At 46.6% G+C, this 19,265-nt stretch overlaps 1 protein-coding gene across 1 annotated transcript; it reads right to left on the reverse strand.

The window, feature by feature from the left end:
* Positions 1 to 15,522: 15,522 nt before the first annotated feature.
* LOC135495085 (uncharacterized protein K02A2.6-like) lies at positions 15,523 to 17,856 on the reverse strand. The gene has a single exon (XM_064783501.1). It carries the CDS (start codon positions 17,854 to 17,856, stop codon positions 15,523 to 15,525), a length of 2,334 nt encoding a protein of 777 aa, XP_064639571.1.
* Between the last annotated feature and the right edge of the window lie 1,409 nt (positions 17,857 to 19,265).

A 19,265-nucleotide genomic window follows, 5' to 3' on the forward strand; every position in this document is an offset into this window, starting at 1 on the left:
CAAGTGTTAACAACTCTCTGACAACCTTCCTGATCTAGGCAAGATGGATATTTATACATTTTACATTTACCTGGAGTTATTGTCACCCAGTTTCTCGTACAAAGAGACATAATTAAAGAAAACAGGTCCACGAGGACCGCTTCTGAATAAAAACAATGGCGGATGACGACGTCGTCGCGATGCGCAAAAGATGCTGGCGCGAAACGAAAGCGCGGGAAATTTAAACGAAAAAGTTAAACAGCGCCTCAAATAGCGAAATAAAATGAATTAATAATATTAACGCGAAAGATACCGCGTTTCAGAACAATCCTCCGGGGGCGCGAAGTAAGCGAACGAAGGACGCGATATAAAGGGTCAACTGATAACGCGACAAATTATACAAGTGCAATTTGCGATTGCCCACGACATAAACCATGGATATGCGGATATAGAGACTATGATTGTCGACTTACGACTGCCCTATAGACGACTAAGTCTAATTGCCACATTCTAGGATTGGAATACATTTCTGCACCGAACGGTTCCTTGTTGCTGACTTTGTTTTGAGACAAACATTGCGAACAATTCCGTCCTCTCCCGGGAAGTTATCCTCAACTATCGCCAATTCCCACTTCCCACGTGCAACATTCGGTTCAGTAAGTAACACGATGTCACCCACTTTCATTTGACGTCCTTTTAGAACCCATTTAGCTCTCTTCGCCAATGTAGGAATGTACTCCCTAGTGAATCTGTTCCAAATCTGGTTGATCAAGCTCTGCACAAGCTCAAACCTCTTATGAAGATTCTTGGTCTGTTCGAAGGGACCTTGAGGGACATCAGCAGTGGCACGGCCTAGGAGAAAGTGGTTGGGAGTCAAGGGCTGTGGATCATTGGGGTCGTTGGAGCTGTATCCAAGTGGCCTAGAATTTACCAGGTTTTGGGTTTCCGCAAAAACAGTAGCCATCTCATTCCACGTCAAAGTCTGCTGTCCTACAGCTGTGTCTTTATGGCTTTCTTGACTAGTTTTATCAGAGACTCGTAGAACCCACCCTGGTGTGGGCTGAGGGGGGTTATGAATCTCCACTTCACCTTGTGCAGCATGGCAAAATCCTCGATCTGCCTTCATTGACCAGCTTCTTCAACTCTTTCTCAGCGCCTACAAATGAAGTACCATTATCAGAGATGATTACAGAAGGCCAACCGTGGTGTGACACAAATCTTCGCAGCGCATGTAGGAATGATGGTGTAGATAGACTTTCAACTATCTCTAAATGGACAGCTCTGATTGTGCCACATATGAAAAGTGCTCCCCAGGTCTTTACGACCTTATTTCGACCACATTTTAGCAAAAACGGACCGAACAAGTCAACACCTGTCGTGCTGTAAACAGGAGCATGCAATTTCAGACGTTCAGAGGGTAGATTTGCCATCTGAGTTGCGTGAGGCGGTTGTCTAAGTTTTCTGCAAACAATGCACTTGCCCACAATGCGCCGGGACAAAATGCGACCACGCAAGATCCAATAATTGCGCCTACTATGACATAACGTACTTTTCGTTCCACAATGACACATCTTCCAGTGGACATCGCGCATGATCAGCATTGAGATGTGATTATCAGCAGGTAAGAGTATAGGGTGTTTCTGGTCATAACTCAACGGCGCGTTTTTTAAGCGGCCACCCACACGAATTACACTGCCATCAAGAAATGGTGCCAAGTCTGCACAGTTATTTTCCCAATCTACAAGATCCCTTTGAGCTTCCTCTATCCAGTACTGCTCTGCTTTAGCCAATTCCTCTGGATCCGCTGGCCCTGTAGCGATGTCGTGTTTCCTGACCTTGGACTTCAGGTTGTGAATGAAACGATAACAGATGGCGATTACACGGACAAGTCTGCTCCAGCTGGAGAACCCTTTACAGTCAATTGGAGGCTCTTTCTTTGCTACATGTACAGCATTGATGGAATATGACATCTTTGTTCCTTCATCATCTTTGTGAGCGGCAAATGCAGACTGGGCAGGCCAGGAGTCCTTTCCATTCTGCAGAAATACTGGCCCTGTCATCCATCTTCCATTCATTTCATCTGGGGTGAGGCCTCTGCTCAGATCATCAGCTGGATTTTGGGACGTTGGTACATATCTCCAAGCATTAGACTCCCATGTGGACTGTATCTCAGCTACACGTACTCCTACAAATTGTTTCAAGTTAAGGGAATCAGACTTGAGCCAATGTAGAACTATTTGTGAATCGGACCACAAATAAACAGTAAGTTCATCACGGAGTTCAGATTTGACCGTCCTCGCAAGTTGCGACCCAACTAGTGCCGCCATCAATTCAAGCCGCGGAATAGTTGTTGTTTTTAATGGCGCTACCCTCGCCTTTGCAGACAAAAGGCGAACAGAGATTCCATTTGGAGTTTCCCAAAGTATGTGCGACTGCACCATATGCCTTGCCACTGGCGTCACAAAATGTGTGTAATTCCGGCGTGCCAACAGCATCACATGGTTTTACTGATCTTGGGAGAGAGATTGATTCCAACCCTTTGAAATCTGAGAAGATGTCATCCCATACTGTCTCTTGATCAGGAGGTAGAGCATCGTCCCATCCCATTTCCTTCATTCTCCAAATGTCCTGTAGGGCAATCTTGGCGTGAATTGTGACAGGGGTTGCCAAACCTAGGGGGTCAAACAACGTAGACAACTGGGACAGAACAGACCTCTTTGTCAGAACAGCAAAATCAGGGTCTTTAACTCTGAAAAAGATAGAATCAGACTTGTTATCCCAACATATCCCAAGTGCTTTGATATCATCTGTCTTCTTAACCAAATCCAGTTGCTCATCTGCGACCTTCTGTTTCTTGCCCATGATCGAGGAGTACCATTCCTTCACTCTGAAGCCGCCTGTACCAAGGATCTCATCAACATCGGACATTCTCGCCTCGGCTATACTGGGTTTTCCACAGGAATGAAGAAAATCATCCATGTACCGATCATCTTTTAGTATCCTGGCTGCATCTGGATGGGATTCTTGGTGCTCTTCAACGATCTTCAGGACAGCAAAACTTGCCATATCTGGGGATGGCTTCAGACCAAAGGTGACTCGTGTCAGCTTGAACACCTCAGGGTCCTTGGTCACATCCATATTTCGCCATAGGAAACGATGTACCGAGGTGTCGGTTGGCTTAAGACAAACCCTCAAAAACATTTTGGAAATATCACTGACTATTGCAACAAGATCCTCCCTAAATCTGAGCAAAACACCAAGTAGGTTTCCAATCAAATTGGGGCCCTTGTAGAGGAAGGAGTTTAAGGATGTACCTTGGGACTGACAGGCAGGATCAAAGACGACTCTCAAGGGTGTGCTTTCATTTTCTGGTCTGTACACGCCATGGTGAGGTAAGTAGTAGACAGGTCTGGTATTAATCTCTTCTGGTGGAACATGAACTGCCCAGCCCTGGTCAATGTATTCCTGGATCACTCCACAATACATAGCAGCTTTCTTGGAGTCAGGGACAGACTTCTCTCGAGTGACATCAGTCTTCTTTCAGCAAAGGTGCGGTTGTCTGGGAGGAGAGCTGGATCTCTTTTCCAAGGAAGCCCCATAACATACTTACCATTATCTTTATAACATGAGTTTTCTAACAATGTCAAGACCTTCTTATCCTCTTGGGACCACAATTCAAGGGAACAAGAGCAGTTCGGAGCCCGGATGCCAATAGTTTCCATGTCATACAAATCAGATAAAACCGGATTGACCTTGCGGATGAAATGCACCAGTTTTGCAGGTTTGCGGCTAGAGTCAGACCCTATCACAACCCATCCTAGAGGAGTATGCTTCGCGACTGGTTCAAAGGGAAGCCCTTGTCTTATCTCACTCTCAGCCTGCAGATGACAGTATTGAATACCAAGTATGAGGTCGATCGGTCCAGCCTTGTGAGAGAATTCAATCCCTGAGAGGTGTGAGAAGGTCTTCAACCATGGGCGGTTTAGGGGTGGGACGCTCATCACTGTGCTGTCCATCTCATGTGCTTCTACCCGGTGCTCTTCTCCACCATCCAGTTTGGAAATCCAGAAGCTGAGTCGACGACTGTCCTTCTGCTTTAACTGATTTCCTCCAACAACAGATACTTCGATTGGTTCCTTCTTTCCCTGTAACCCAAGAGCAAGAGCAAAATCTTTCCTGATGATGTTTGTAGTGGAACCTGAATCAATCAAGACATTCCCTTCTCTCAATCGGCCATTTGCATTTCTGAACATGACACGTACTACTGGTAGGATCCCATCACTGTCGAGAGTACTGGTAGTGCTAGCGCTACTGGCCCGGGGGGGATCACTGTGAAGGAGGATATGATGCATTCTGGAGCAGCCATTTTTTCCACATTTACGCTTTGATTTACAGTCCTTTGATTGATGATTTTTAATCAAACATGAAAAGCAGAGATTGTTGGCCTTTACCATTCATTACGCTCTACGACAGTTGCGTCTGCAAAGGTGGGGCACTCGGGGACCCGGTGTGGCTCGGCACAAATATAGCATTTGTAAACCTGCTTTATGGTTTTATCCTGCTTTTGCCTATTATCCTGCGCGGCATGAACTCTTACTGAATGGTCAGACTTACCATGCTTGTTGGTCGAATCAGAACTGTTCAAACCGCCAAAATCTGGATCAAATTCAGCCTTGACCCTTCTGCGCACGAAATCAGACACATCGACAATTGTGGGTACCAAATCACGCTCGCGGATGTTGACCAACTGGCTTTGCCATTTCAGAAACAGGTGCTCCGGTAGGCGCTTGACAATACGGCGAAGTGTCTCGGCGGCGTTGATGTCAGCGAAATGTTGAAGGCGCTGGAGGGCTGCAATACAATTCAGAAGGTCAAGAGAAAATTCACGAAGGGCGAAACGGTTGTGAGCAAGGGGACCACCTTTAGATATTTTCGGCGGCGTTGATGTCAGCGAAATGTTGAAGGCGCTGGAGGGCTGCAATACAATTCAGAAGGTCAAGAGAAAATTCACGAAGGGCGAAACGGTTGTGAGCAAGGGGACCACCTTTAGATATTTTATCAATGAAAGCTCTGGCTATCAACGACCTACCCCCAAATTGCTCCTTTAACTGTTTAAGAGCTGTGGCATACAAAACCCCACTGCACCCTAAACCTGAAACAACCCTTTCTGCCTCCCCACCTAAATGCATACGAAGTTGGGCCATACGTATGTCATCTGTTAAATGGACCTTTTCATGAATATGCAATCGAAAAGTGTCTATAAACTCAATATAGTCTAGTGCACTACCACTAAATTTTTTCAAAGTCATCGTCGGAATGTCACGACTCGCTTCAATCCGGAACAAGGTATCAGCAACTGAAAGTTCATTGACCCGGTTGGGCAACGAAGTTTCTTGAAACTCGACTAGATTGTCGATCCAAACATCGAATGACAGACTTCCATCAGCAGGGGTCCTGCAACCGTGAATATTTCCTCTTGTTGGATCGATGTGTCCAGTTTGCACACGGCTGGGTATCATACCACCACTGGACAACACACCACCACCACTGGCTGCAACACTGGAGACCACTGGACTGGCTCCGACATTGGACATCACTGGACTGGCTGCAACACTGGAGACCACTGGACTGGCTCCGACATTGGACATCACTGGACTGGCTGCAACACTGGAGACCACTGGACTGGCTCCGACATTGGACATCACTGGACTGGCTGCAGCACTGGAGACCACTGGACTGGCTGCAACACTGGAGACCACTGGACTGGCTGCAACACTGGAGACCACTGGACTGGCTGCAACACTGGAGACCACTGGACTGGCTGCAACACTGGAGACCACTGGACTGGCTGCAACACTGCGGGCAACACTGGAGACCACTGGATCTGGTTCTAGACTTCTCTCGTATGTCTCAACTTCATCTATGAAGTTATAATAATCGTCTATCAGACTGGCCTCCCAATCTTTGAACCTTTCTCTCTCACCAGGCTCAACTAATTCAATCAGTTCACCGTTTACGCCTTGGCAGTCTCGATACGTTTCTGTTAGACTTGATATCTCGCCTTCCTGTCTCCGTTTACTGAATTTACCCGCATGGAAACCTCCCCTTAACCTGTTGATTGTCCTAGTCACTTTAGACCGCAGAGTTTTTCTTTTACAGTAAGTGTTTTGATAAGTTCATCTGGACTAGGAGTCCCACCATCCTTACTGGTTCCTGGCATGACGCTATCACCATCACCGTCGCCTGGCATCTTTCGTGTAATTCCTCAACCAATCACATCAATGACGAAAGTCCTCCAGAAAATTGTGACGAATTGAAGGAATTACTAACAAGAACGACTGGGGTAGTTCCAAAACTTTGCTTCTGCAAATAAAAATACATTGCAAATTTAAAGTATGCCCCTTTTTTATCATATTACACAAACAATCCCCATACTAGGAGTTAACTCGTGGTCCGACAGGTGCTGCCACCTTCACGAAGATGGACAAACTGAGAAGCCAGAGAAGTTTCACAAACAGCATGACCTTCAATCATGAAAGTCCATATGTAGTTCCCAACAAAGATCTGATTCAGTACAACAGTTCACCAGCTACCAGCATGGCGCTAAAACAACGGGAAGCTACGAATATTACTAGTACTCGAATATTACAAATATTGAGACTTCGCCCTGGAACCACACAAATACATGTAGGCCTAATGCATCAGCAGCGTACATCAATCCTGACGGTTTTCTCAACAAAGCATTGCCTTCAAAAGACGCTTGGGGTTTTTCTTATCAAGTGTTAACAACTCTCTGACAACCTTCCTGATCTAGGCAAGATTGATATTTATTCATTTTACATTTACCTGGAGTTATTGTCACCCAGTTTCTCGTACAAAGAGACATAATTAAAGAAAACAGGTCCACGAGGACCGCTTCTGAATAAAAACAATGGCGGATGACGACGTCGTCGCGATGCGCAAAAGATGCTGGCGCGAAACGAAAGCGCGGGAAATTTAAACGACAAAGTTAAAGAGCGCCTCAAATAGCGAAATAAAATGAATTAATAATATTAACGCGAAAGATACTGCGTTTCAAAACAGTGTTTTAAATTGTCTTTCTGTATTTTTAAGCTGATACGTGTATATAAACCTGTATAACTTGTAAAGCGCCCCTGACAACTAATTTGAAAGTGGTGCCATCTAACATATTATTATTCATTATTACCATCTAGATTTGAGTAAAATAGGTGTGAATGTCAAAATAAAGGGTTTCATCAAATTTCTGCAAATTTTAATGCTAAACCTGTCAAGTGATACATTTTAGTGGGTTGTAATTTTCTTAAAGATTTATTGTTGAACTGTTCGTACCTCACGATGACCACGAGTTTTTTATCGATACAAGCGCGAAGAAAAGTCCTCGCAGCTAATAAGAATATGGCCCCGTTATTAATACATGTAACTGATTCCTTCAAACGCCTGTGATGTGTGACTGAATCCAGTGATGGTAACAATGGAAAGCTGGTTTAGCTTCCGCTTCCTGATGCAACTATCAAAAAAGTCATCACACTCATTATATGATAGTGCGAGACCAATCATTGAAACAGCCTGTATAATAAACGGTTGACAATGGATATGGTAATATGTTTTCCTTGATATAAAAATGTCCAAACAGTTGATATGCACATGTCGAAATAATGATTTTATCAATTTAAACTAGGCCTATATTATACATGTGTTGATATTGAGTACTCCTTTGTGGAATTTCAATTGTCGCATTGGTCAATATTGGGACACTAAATCTGATTTTCTCTCAAAACCACATGGTGCGGACTCGAAAGCGTCAATGTAGCCATCGATAAAAAAATAATGACTTATTCATAGATTAATTGATATTCTAGACAGCCGGTTGGCAACTTCGACAGCATGACGCTGAATGTATCGACCGACGTCACCTGGTTTTGAGGCCGTGGCGGAGAGAACTTCATTCCCAATAACAAATTTACTAAGTATGCCTTTATGATCGATAGGGCAGAGGTGTTAATGCTATAAGATACACACTTTGATACTCGCAACAACAGGTGTCTTCCCTCCTTTAAGCTCCTAAGAAGTCATTAACGACGACAAGAAAACTACTAGCATTTGGATACAAAATGTCCCAAAGTAGACATCATAGCAATCCTTCTCACACAAGGGCACACGCCACAGCAAAGGTATAGCATTTCCAATTTCTGAATCTCTAACTATTGGAGTCTTAATATGAGCTTATGCGTCTCGGATGACCAAATCATCACGATTAGGAAAGACTAACTTTTATGCCAAAACATACTACGAATTTCCGAGACGGACTCATCTGAATTCTTTTATTTGTAAAACTCTGAAACCTAGCCTAATCAGATCAGCTGAATGGACGGAGCCGGCCACGTAAATATCACTTTCTATATTACCTTTGGCTATTTTTGTCGAAGCCAACAAACAGTGAAAGGAACGATATATAGCGCTATTCCTCATTTGTATACCTGTCCAGACGCTTATAATTCATGCATGATTTGAATCGGGCCGGAAATCAACCGGCCTGGTAAAATTATAACACTGCTTCTCATCCGTCCGCCTCGATTGTGGCGGCTGCCCGAAGATGTCTTACATTTTGTCACTAATTTCCATTTCTTTTGGAAATGTCATTTTATTAGTTCATACCTACATAGGTCAGACTTTTGCATGTATACTCTTATCGGACACACCCGAGGAACAATTAATCTATTTTTAATAGCAAAATGATCAGCTAGTTCACGAAGCTACACCTAGGTGGCGCCCCAATACAGCCTCTGCCTCGTGAAAGCCGCCATTACTCCGTACTTATTACTCGAGCGCCAGAGTAAGTCCCGTTGCTGTGGGGACAGGCAGGGCGGGTAGTCTGACCTGGGTAGGTATGAATTAATAAAATGACATTTCCAAAGGAAATGGAAATTTTATGTCGTTCACACTCTAACCAGGTCAGACTTTTGCGTCGATTACCAACAACCCTGGAAGGTGGGTAAACGGTGACTTACCATGTAGTGAAGTGAACTGTCTCCGGAGCCGTATAGCAGAACCCAACGGGTGAGACCAAGGGAACCCAGAAATATAAGCATGGGAGCAACCCGGACTAATGGCCAAAAGACCCTTTGAGAAAAAACAAAGGCGAGCCAAACTGGGAACCCCACCCCTCCTTGAAAAGGGGGAAATTGCCTCACATGGTAAACGCTCAGCACATTTCGTACGCTGTGGAATTACAAGAAATGCTGCGATTTAAAAAAGGGGGAACCCCAAAAAGGGGACCCACGGAATAACTCCCCAAGAATCGTAGGGGGCTCAACCCAAGATACCCGGACGGGGCGAATGTGCGGGCATGACAGCCCGGACAAATATCTATGACCCCCCCCCCCGCTCCTCTGAGACTCAGGGAGGAGGAAGACACCGGGAGAGGGAGAAATTCGACGAGTGGACTAGGCAGGGAAACACCTAGACCACGTGCTGAGCTGCGGCAATTGGACCGAGAGACAGCATACCGTCTGTTAACGCGGAACAATCGCGCATATAATACTGGGAGAAGGTGGAGTGGGAACTCCACGTAGCCGCATCTAAAACCTCGCTTAGCGCCACTCCCTTATACTCGGCCCAAGAAGTAGAGATGGCACGAATCTCATGGGCCAGTATGGCGCCTAAGTGGCGAAGCTCTGGAGAAACGAGAGCCATAGAATAGGCCAGCCGGATGGTGGCCACTAACCATCTAGCGACCGTAGCAGCGGCTATCTCCCTAGTAAATCCCTCTCGATAAGACACAAAGAGGCGCTTTCTGCCGAGGCGAACGGCAGGATCTTTGGTCTTATCAACATAGAACTTCAATGCCCGAACCGGGCAGAGAGTTCTGTCCGGGAGATCCCTAGAGACCGTAGCGGACAAGGAGGGGATGAAAACCGGGCGCCTGAAGGTGTGCGGCGCCTGGTTCTTAGCAAGAAAACCTGGGACAAATTCTAGGACCGCGCCCCTCTCATTAAAAGCCAATCTATCAAAGGCTAAGGCATGGAGCTCGGACCGTCTCTGCGCCGTGGCCGGAACCACGAGAAAAACGGCCTTAAAAGTCAGATGTTAAAAATCTGCCTGGTGCATAGGCTCAAACGGAAACTTCATGAAAGCCCTAAGCACCACCGAGAGATCCCATTTGGGGGTACGCTGAATGGAACAAGGACGCTCCAAAGACATATTGCGAAGCAAAGATGAGACAGCGTCATCCAAAGACGGATGCCAGGAATTGGTCAACTTTAAAGTGACCGAAATGGCAGAGCGATAGCCCTTTACCCCCTGAACCGAAAACTTCCGGACTGAGAATAAGAAATTCAAGAAGTCGAGGAAGTTGTGAAGAGAGGGAGCGACCGGAGAAACTCCGTGCTCCCTACACCAGTCTCGAAAGACATCCCACTTGCTGTCGTATGAAGCAAGGGTAGACTGTCTCTGAGGCTGAGCGACTTTACGGATAACGTCTTCCGAAAAGCCTTTCTCTCGGAGGAAACACCTGATAGTCTCCAGGCGTGAAGCCTGTAGAAAGAAGGGTCTTGCTGATAGACCTGGCCGATCGGGTGATACAACAGACGGTCCCACCCCGGTAGACGGCGGGGGTGGTCCGCCAAGAGCTCCAGCAGGACCGGGAACCAAGCCCGGTTAGGTCAGCACGGGGCTATCAGACAAACTTGAACCGAGAACTGGCCACTTTGTTTAGTACCGGAAGCAACAGAGGGGGTGGCGGGAATGCATAAGCATTCAGGCCGTCTCAGGAGGCCGACAGGCTGTCCACTCCCTAGGCTTCCTCGACTGGAAGAGACGAATAATACAGGGCAAATCTCTTGTTTAGCCGAGTCGCGAACAAGTCCACAACTGGGGCGTCCCACATCCCCGCCAGGTGGGAGACCACTTCGCGGTGAAGGGTCCATTCCGTCTGGACCAGACGGTCTGCCCTGGAAAGGGCGTCGGCAAGGATGTTTCTCTTGCCTCGGATGTGACGGGGAGGAGCTGAATGTCCAAGCGGCGACAAAGCTGTAGGAGCTCCCAAGTGAGGCGACACAAAGTGTCTGACCTCATCCCCCCTTGTCTCCGGATATAAGCGACCACTGTCGAATTGTCGGTGAAGAAAGAAACCCTGTGACCCCTTAACCAAGACGTGAAGGCCCTCACCGCCAGGATGACAGCCTGCATCTCGAGAATATTGATCGAGAGGCACGAATCCTCCGCTGACCCATGCCCTTGGTGGTCAGGTCCCCTTCGTTCAGATGGGCGCCCCAGCCATAGAGGGAGGCGTCCGTGAACAGGGACATCTGAGGGAACAGAGGACTGAGCTGCACTCCGCGGAGGAGCTCCGTCTCGGACCCCCAGAACCTCCAGACCTCCCCCAGGAGAGAATTCTGGATCAAAATTTGACGATTGAGAGGGTCCGAAAAGGGACGCCAACTCGAGAGGAGGAGAAGCTGGAGGGGGCGCATGTACAGGCGGCCGAGAGGGACCTGGTCTGCCGCCGAATTGAGCAGGCCCAGCAGGGACAGAAAGTGTCTAGCTGAGACGCTGTCTTGACGACGAAATACCCCGACCAGGGAAGGGATCTTGAGGATCCGGTCCGGCGGGGGGACATGAGGCCCTCTTGTGTGCGAAAGCGCACACCCACGAAGACATAGTCCTGAGATGGATTCAGCTCGGACTTGTCTAAATTTAAGAGCCACCCCGCTCGCCTCGTTATCTGAAGCAGGGACTTTGCCTGCTTTCCCAGACGGCAAAGAACCGTAAAGAAGCAGCCAGTCGTCGAGATAGCAATGGAGCTTGAAGCCCATGACGTGAAAAAGCGCGGCGAACGCCTTGACGACTGTAGTGAAAATAAGCGGCGCGGAAGCCAGGCCGAAAGGAAGGGCCTGGAGCTGATAGACCTTTCCCTCGGAAGTAAAACCGAAGGAAGGGTTGAAAATATGGATGGACAGGAACGTGAAAATACGCGTCCTGAAGATCCAGCGAGATTGCCCAATCGTTGGGCTGCACCGCTGCTGCTACCAATCTGGTTGTCTCCATCTTGAAGCTGCGCACCCAAAGGAACCGGTTCAAGCTGGACAGATCGATGACCAGTCTCCATTTCCCCGACCTCTTGGGGACCAAGAAGATGTGGCTGGGGAGGAATGGTTGTCCACCACTCTCACAGCCTCCTTCTGGAGGAGGGAGAGAACCTCTGTGCGCAGGGCTAGAACCCTGGCAGGGTCAAGGGGGGGACAACGGGGGTGGGGATTGTCGTCGTAGGGAGGGGGATGAAAAAAGTTTAAGCGGACACCGTGGCGGAGCATATCCGGTACGGCGAAATGGCGCAGCCTGCTCCCCACGGCGACCTCCGTGGGGCGCCAACTCTAGGCGCAGGAGGACGGACTAAAAAGTCACTTGTGTTTGCCCCCGCGACCCCTCTTACCTTGGAAGGGTCGCTTGGGCTGCCCGCCGCCCCCGCCCCTACCTGAGGAGCGGTGGCGCTTATTGGAGCGGCGGGAGGAAGCCTCAGTTTCCGCCTGCCCTGTGGCACGAAAGGAAGAGGAGCCCCGCGAGGACGAGGACCCACGAGGGGCCGAGGAGCCTCGGGGGCGTCGATTCTCCGCCTGACGAAACCTGCCCGCGGACCGCGGGCGGGGGGCGGCCTTAGGAGCCGAAGTAGTCTCCGCAAGGCGGTCCGACTGCATCTGCGCACATAAGGTGTCCGGGATTGAGTCGTGGAATAGGAAAGAAACGCCCAAAGGGGCGGTCCTTAACGCCCCCTGCAAAAACCGGGCACGGACCATGCTTAACCCCTCAATAAGCAGGTCCCGGCGCTTAAGCACCGCGTTAGCAGCTTGCTTCGCGGCCAGATCACTGACGTGATGCAGAGACAGTTGGAGGGACAGGGCAAGAATGCGCTGGTCCTCTGACGCGTCGGCTGCCAACGACCTGGACAGGGCACAGAGGGACAGATCGGCGTACGACAACACCGCCTGAACCTCCTTGGCCAGGGCCTCATTGTTCTTCGCGTCCTTGACGGACGGAGACGCAAGGACTTTGGGGGGTACCAACCCGGTGAGCTGAATGTCATTCTTAAGAGGAGACGAAGACACCGGATCAGATCCCGACGGAGAGACCCGATAGTAATCCGGAAGAATCGCGAGGCTCGGGGGGGGGGGAGAGGTGGTGAAGCGCTTCCCAGCCTGCGTCCAGGCGCCCGGTTCGGTCGACGGTAAAGTCGAGACCAAGGCGCGCTGGTGACCCCCGCAGGACGGAGCTGTGTCCCTGAGAGCCGAGTCCAACGAAGTGAAGACTCGAATCAGGGCCGGGGACGGGGGCAATTCTTGGAATGCCCTGTCCGGGACCGCGTCCGGTTCCTGCTCGGAGGAATCCCCGAAGAGATCGAAGGGGACCCGACTGAGCGCGGGGTTAACCGTCGGGAGAGGACAAGACTCTAGCGGCACATACTGCCGAACTAGAGCGCGAAGATTGGTCAACCATCAATACCCTTATAAATAAATCATCGAGGTCTAGTACCAAAGTTCCAGAATCGTTTCAAATTAACGAAGTTCATACCTCTGACAAAACCGTAATAGCAAATGAATTCAATATTTTCATGTCAAATATTGGCCCAAACTTATCTGCCGCCATCGGGGTTTCAACTTCTCACTTTACAGACTATTTGGGGCAACCACAACCTTACACCTTTAGTTTCGGAAACATTACCGAGAACACAGTTGCCAAAACAATAGATCAAATACAATCAAAAACAAGTTGTGGGTGGGATGGGATCTCAACCAAGTTGTTAAAAGCGTGTAAAAATGAAATAGTGAAACCACTGACAGTTATGATAAATCATTCAATGTCCATTGGTGTTTTCCCTGATCGTCTTGAATTAACACGTGTTCTCCCATTATACCAAAAGGCGACAATGCCCTCCTAGACAACTACCGCCCCATTTCCCTGTTGCCCTCAATATCTAAGATTTACGGAAGAATAATCCACGATCAATTAAGAAACTACTTTGCCAAAAATAACCTTTTATACTCCAGTCAATACGGTTTCAGACCAAAACACTCTCCCGACTTGGCCGCAGCTGAACTTATTGATGGAATTGTAAAAACACTTGATGCTGGCAATAAATCTCTTTCTATTTTTATGGACCTTAGCAAGGCTTTCGACACTCTAGATCACAACATACTACTGCGAAAATTGAAATATTACGGACTAAATTCAAAAGCTCTTTCACTTATGAGTAACTATCTTTTCAATCGGGAACAATTTGTTGACTACTGCGGTACAGAATCCTTCAACTTCAAAAAAAGGCTATTCGAGTGATCACAAACAGAAAGCTTATTGCCCATACTGAACCTCTCTTCAAGACTTTAAAAGTGTTGAAATTAACAGACTTACACTCACTTCTACGATGAAATTCCAATACAAATTTTTCAATAATGACCTTCCGGGCTACTTCATACATAACACTACGAAAACAAATGACCAAGTACTACATCCTCACAATACTAGATCCTCACAATACTTTCAATAGGGGGGATACACAGAAAAACTTGTCAATCTATTTTTGAGCGTTCCCAAACAATGAGGGGAAACACTCAAAAACAGAAACACTCAAAAACATTACACCGGGCTTGCCAAACAGGGCAACAATACTACCCTCTTTGGCGAGCCGGAGAGGTTACAACATGTTGGCCAATCAGAGAGCAGTGACGTCATATTCGAATTTATATGCGCATATTTAACAATTGGCCGACTTCCCGCTCTCGATTCAATTTCTGTTACTAAACTCGGGTTTTGGTCAATAATCCATGAAGAAGATGTACATGACTGTATGGATTTACAAAAAAAGTCATAAACGTGATTTAACTGATAAGCATGTTAAATGCATTAGTGTGCATTTCTAAAGGCGTTTCACTGTAACTCCAGTGTTGCTGACCGTGTTGCCACGAATGATAATGAGCTCCTGGATGGTTTAATATGCATGAGTTCGGCTCTCCATCTAGGGCAGAAAAAAGCCGCTGTTTGGTAAGCCGGGCTTGCCAAATAGTCACTCTCATTAAAGTAAAGTCTCCAGCTCGCCAAACAGGGTAGATTTTTTACCTGTTTGGTGTTTTAATGTTGGTTATAACGAAGGATAAAGTCGGGTTCACAAACTTAAACTTGTTTATTCAGCCATGATGAAAGTAGTACCAAGAGCTTAGGCCAGGTGTCACCACCTTACAGTGGCATACAGTAACATCCTCTTTCCTTTAGATGACTGTTCTGATAATAATACTGTCCACTCACAATTAAACTGTCCAACACCAAGTTACTACAAAACTTGTCTAATGCACCAAACAATTAAACTGTCCAACACCAAGTTACTATAAAACTTGTCGAAATGCAACAATATAACTGAACTGTAACTTATACCTCCAAGAACTTTTATGACCCATAATTTCACAGGCATTTGGATTAGTAACAAGACTGGAAAGAGAGGTTACTAGCACTTCATTTCCATAACTATTCACAAATATGTTACTCCTCGTATCTTTTGGGTTTACGTACAATTCTTCCAGATCTGGTTGTACGGATTTCTGGCTCGGTACCAGGCGCATGTGATTCTACACTGACCAAATCCTGATTGTTCTGAATCTCATCGCTATGATTGTCCATGGTAGGATTGTCCTCTGTCTCTGGCATGTCTGGTTGTGACAGTTCCACGGATTGTTCCACTGGTGGTGGATTTTCCTCCGTTTTCTTCAGATGTACACGATTACGCCTCAGTATTCGATCTCCGGTATCGACTTCATAAGACCGATCTTTGAGTTGTTTAGTCATTTTTGCCCTTTTCCATGATTTTTCTCCTTTTCGCATTGGTTGAAGACGAACAGTATCTCCCGGATGCAATGGGGTCAAGTCCTTTGCATTTCTATCATAATAATGCCGTTGTTTTTCTTGACTAGTCTCAATATCTTCCTTGGTTTTCTTCCAGTCTACAGTTTCTAGTTTCAGCAGTTCTGATCGAGTTGGTAAAAGTTTCCTGGTTCTTCTACCATGCAAGCGTTGGACTGGACTATTACCAAGTCCTTGCGACGGGGTATTTCTCTGATCAAGAATTGCCAAATACGGATCTGATTTTGACTTTAGCGCTTTCCTCAGAATTTTCTTAGCGGATTTGACAGCGAACTCAATTTTTCCATTGCTCTGCGGATGGTAAGGATCTGTTATGTCATGCTTTAAGTCCCAGTCTTTCGCAAATCTTCGAAATTCATGAGAATCGTATGGTGGACCTCCATCACTAATCACCTTTTCAGGAGAACCATAACGCGCAAAATGGTTCTTGAGTTTGAGAATCGCCGCCTCGGCCTTTGTGTCCTTCATTCGGTCGATTTCCCAAAAGTTGCTTAGGTAATCAACAGTGATCAGGAATTTCTTTCCTTCAAAATCAAATAAATCTGAACCAATGTTTTGCCAAGGACGCTCAGGAATTTCATGGTTCACAAGGGTTTCTTTCTGCTGTTTTGTCTCGAATTCTCTGCACACTGCACATTGGCTCACTTTGCGTTTAATTTCAACAGTCATTCCCGGCCAGTAAAGAGCTTCGCGGGTTCTACCAATGCAGCCGTCAATACCAATGTGAGATGAGTGAACTAGACTACACATTGTCTTCTGCATACTCGCTGGTACAATCACTCTCAATCCACTGAAAACAAGATCACCTTCAGTAGAGATCTCATCTCGGATGGAGAAGTAGTGTCTAATCCTTTGAGGAACAGCACGGATGCTAGTAGGCCATCCTTTGAGTACAGTTTCTTTCAAAACTTTCAGTTCATCATCATTGACTGTTTCATTGCGCAACTCGTCTAGTCTTTCCTCACGAATAGGAAGCGTTTTTGTGGCGTTCACAGCTTCGTATTCAGTTTGTTTGCCTTCATTTGGCAAATAAGCGCGCGACAGTGTATCCGCTACATACATTCTTGTGCCTTTTTCATACACTATTTCAATGTCATATTGCTGTATTCTCATCAGCATGCCTTGCAATCGTTTTGGCGCGCACAAGAGCGGTTTCTTTAGAATCGATTCTAATGGCTTGTGATCTGAAATCACTGTGGTATGTCTACCATACGTGTAATGATGAAATCGTTCCAATGAAAAGCACACTGCAAGCATATCTTTTTCTATCTGAGCATACCTGCACTCCGTTGGCCTAAGTGCGCGATTTGCGTAGTAGATCGGGTGACCTTTTTGCAAGAGGGACGTCCCAAGTCCACTCTGACTCGCATCACATTGTATTGTCAGTGGTAACTTCGGGTCATAATACGCTAACACAGGGGCCTGTGTCGCAAGAGTCTTTGCCTCAGCAAAAGCAGCATCATGCACTTTATTCCACTTGAATTTTTCTTCAGAATTCATTAGCTTTCGCAGTGGCGTCAATGTTTCTGATAGTCTAGGCAAGAATTTTGCCAGGTACTGAATAAATCCGATAAATCGCTGAATACCAGCACGATCAGTAGGTTTAGGCATATCTTTCACAGCCTCAATCTTGCGAGGATCAGCCATGAGACCCTTCGCTGACAGAATGTGTCCTGAGAACCCTATTTTTGGTTCACATAGCTCAACCTTATCCAAGTTGAATATAACACCGTTTTCACGTCCTCGTTGAAGTAAGCAGCGAATGTTCTTATCATGGTCTACACATGCCTCTTGATAAGTATCCCCAACACCATACGCGAAGACGTCATCTGCTATGCACAACACTCCTGTCAGACCACTCAGGATTTGTATAAATCGTCGTTGAAAGATTTCACTAGACACACACAAACCAAAGGGTAATCGTTTCCAACGATATCTGCCATAACGGGTTTGCATTGTAGTAAGGTAGCTACTTTCTTCGTCGAGAACACAGTGCCAATACCCATTAGCCAAGTCTAATTTCGTAAACACTTTCGCATTCGTGAGCTCCGGTAGGACATCATCTATTATGGGTAGCTGATAATGCTCACGTCACAATGCTTTGTTCAATGGACCAGGATCTATGCATAACCTGATGTCACCATTTGGCTTTTCAGCAATGACATATTGGTTCACTCAATCGGTAGGGGTCTCAACAGTTGCTAGTACATCCTTTTCTACCAGCTCATCGAGTTTCTTTTTGAATCTCTGCCGTAAGGCTATCGGTTCACTCCGTGGTGGACGTACGACTGGTTGAATGGAATCGTCAATGTTGAGATGAACCTCTCCAGGAAACTGTCCAATCTTAGTCCTGTCGAACACATCAGCATAGCCTTCCAATACGGGATCGTTAAGAGCCTTTGCTGTGTTTACACGCTTGAAATTGCCCTGATTTACGACGATGAGTTTCATGTGCTCGACAGCAGTAAGACCAAGAAGGGGCACAAAGTCCTCTTTCACGATGACAAACTCAATGGAGTACAGTTTCCTATTTTTAGGATTACGGACATGCATTCTGCATTTCCCTTGGGGAACCAAACGCGCTCCGTTCCACATTTGCAGAACTTTGTTGCACTTTTGCAACTTGATCGAACTATTGACATGTTTAGCGGGTAATATGTTCACAGCGGCTCCACTGTCCAATTGAAATTTCACTCGCTTCTTCGCAACTATCATTTCTGCGTAAATCTCCTTGTTGTCATTATTGCAAACTTGGTTTATCTCTGCAAGATGCACACACCCAATCACATCAGGCTCATCGTCAGAGTCATACTCAGAATCGGTGTAGCCCACCTCATGTACACTTCTTGACCTGCATTTTGACTTGAAATGATTCAAACCACCACATTTGTGGCATTTCTGTCCATTTGCGGGACACTCCTGACGGTCTTTAGCATGCTTCTGTCCACAAAATCGACAGTCTATCAACCATTTCGACGTGTGGTGATTCGATGCACTATGCTCGTATTTCTTTGGCATTGGAGTATCGCCTCCTCTCGACTTTGGTTTCGATTTGAATCGTGACGACACCTTTTTTACATCTTCAGTCCCAGAAGAACCGATAACTTTGAGTTGAGTCTGTGCTAACTCAGCGGACTTGCAAATGTCAATACTCTTTTTTAACGACAACTTACGTTCTTGCAATAACTTTCGACGAGTGTTCTGATCTCGGATGCCAATCACAATTCGGTCACGAATCAGTGAATCCTCCAGATTTTCGAAATTACAAGTCTTTACCAACTCTCTCAGAGCACTAAGATACGCATCAAATCGCTCGCCAGACTCTTGGTTACGTGAATTGAACTTGAATCTCTCATACGTCTCGT

The sequence above is a fragment of the Lineus longissimus genome, chromosome 10 (assembly GCF_910592395.1).
Source record: "Lineus longissimus chromosome 10, tnLinLong1.2, whole genome shotgun sequence".
Classification (NCBI taxonomy): Eukaryota; Metazoa; Nemertea; class Pilidiophora; order Heteronemertea; family Lineidae; genus Lineus; species Lineus longissimus.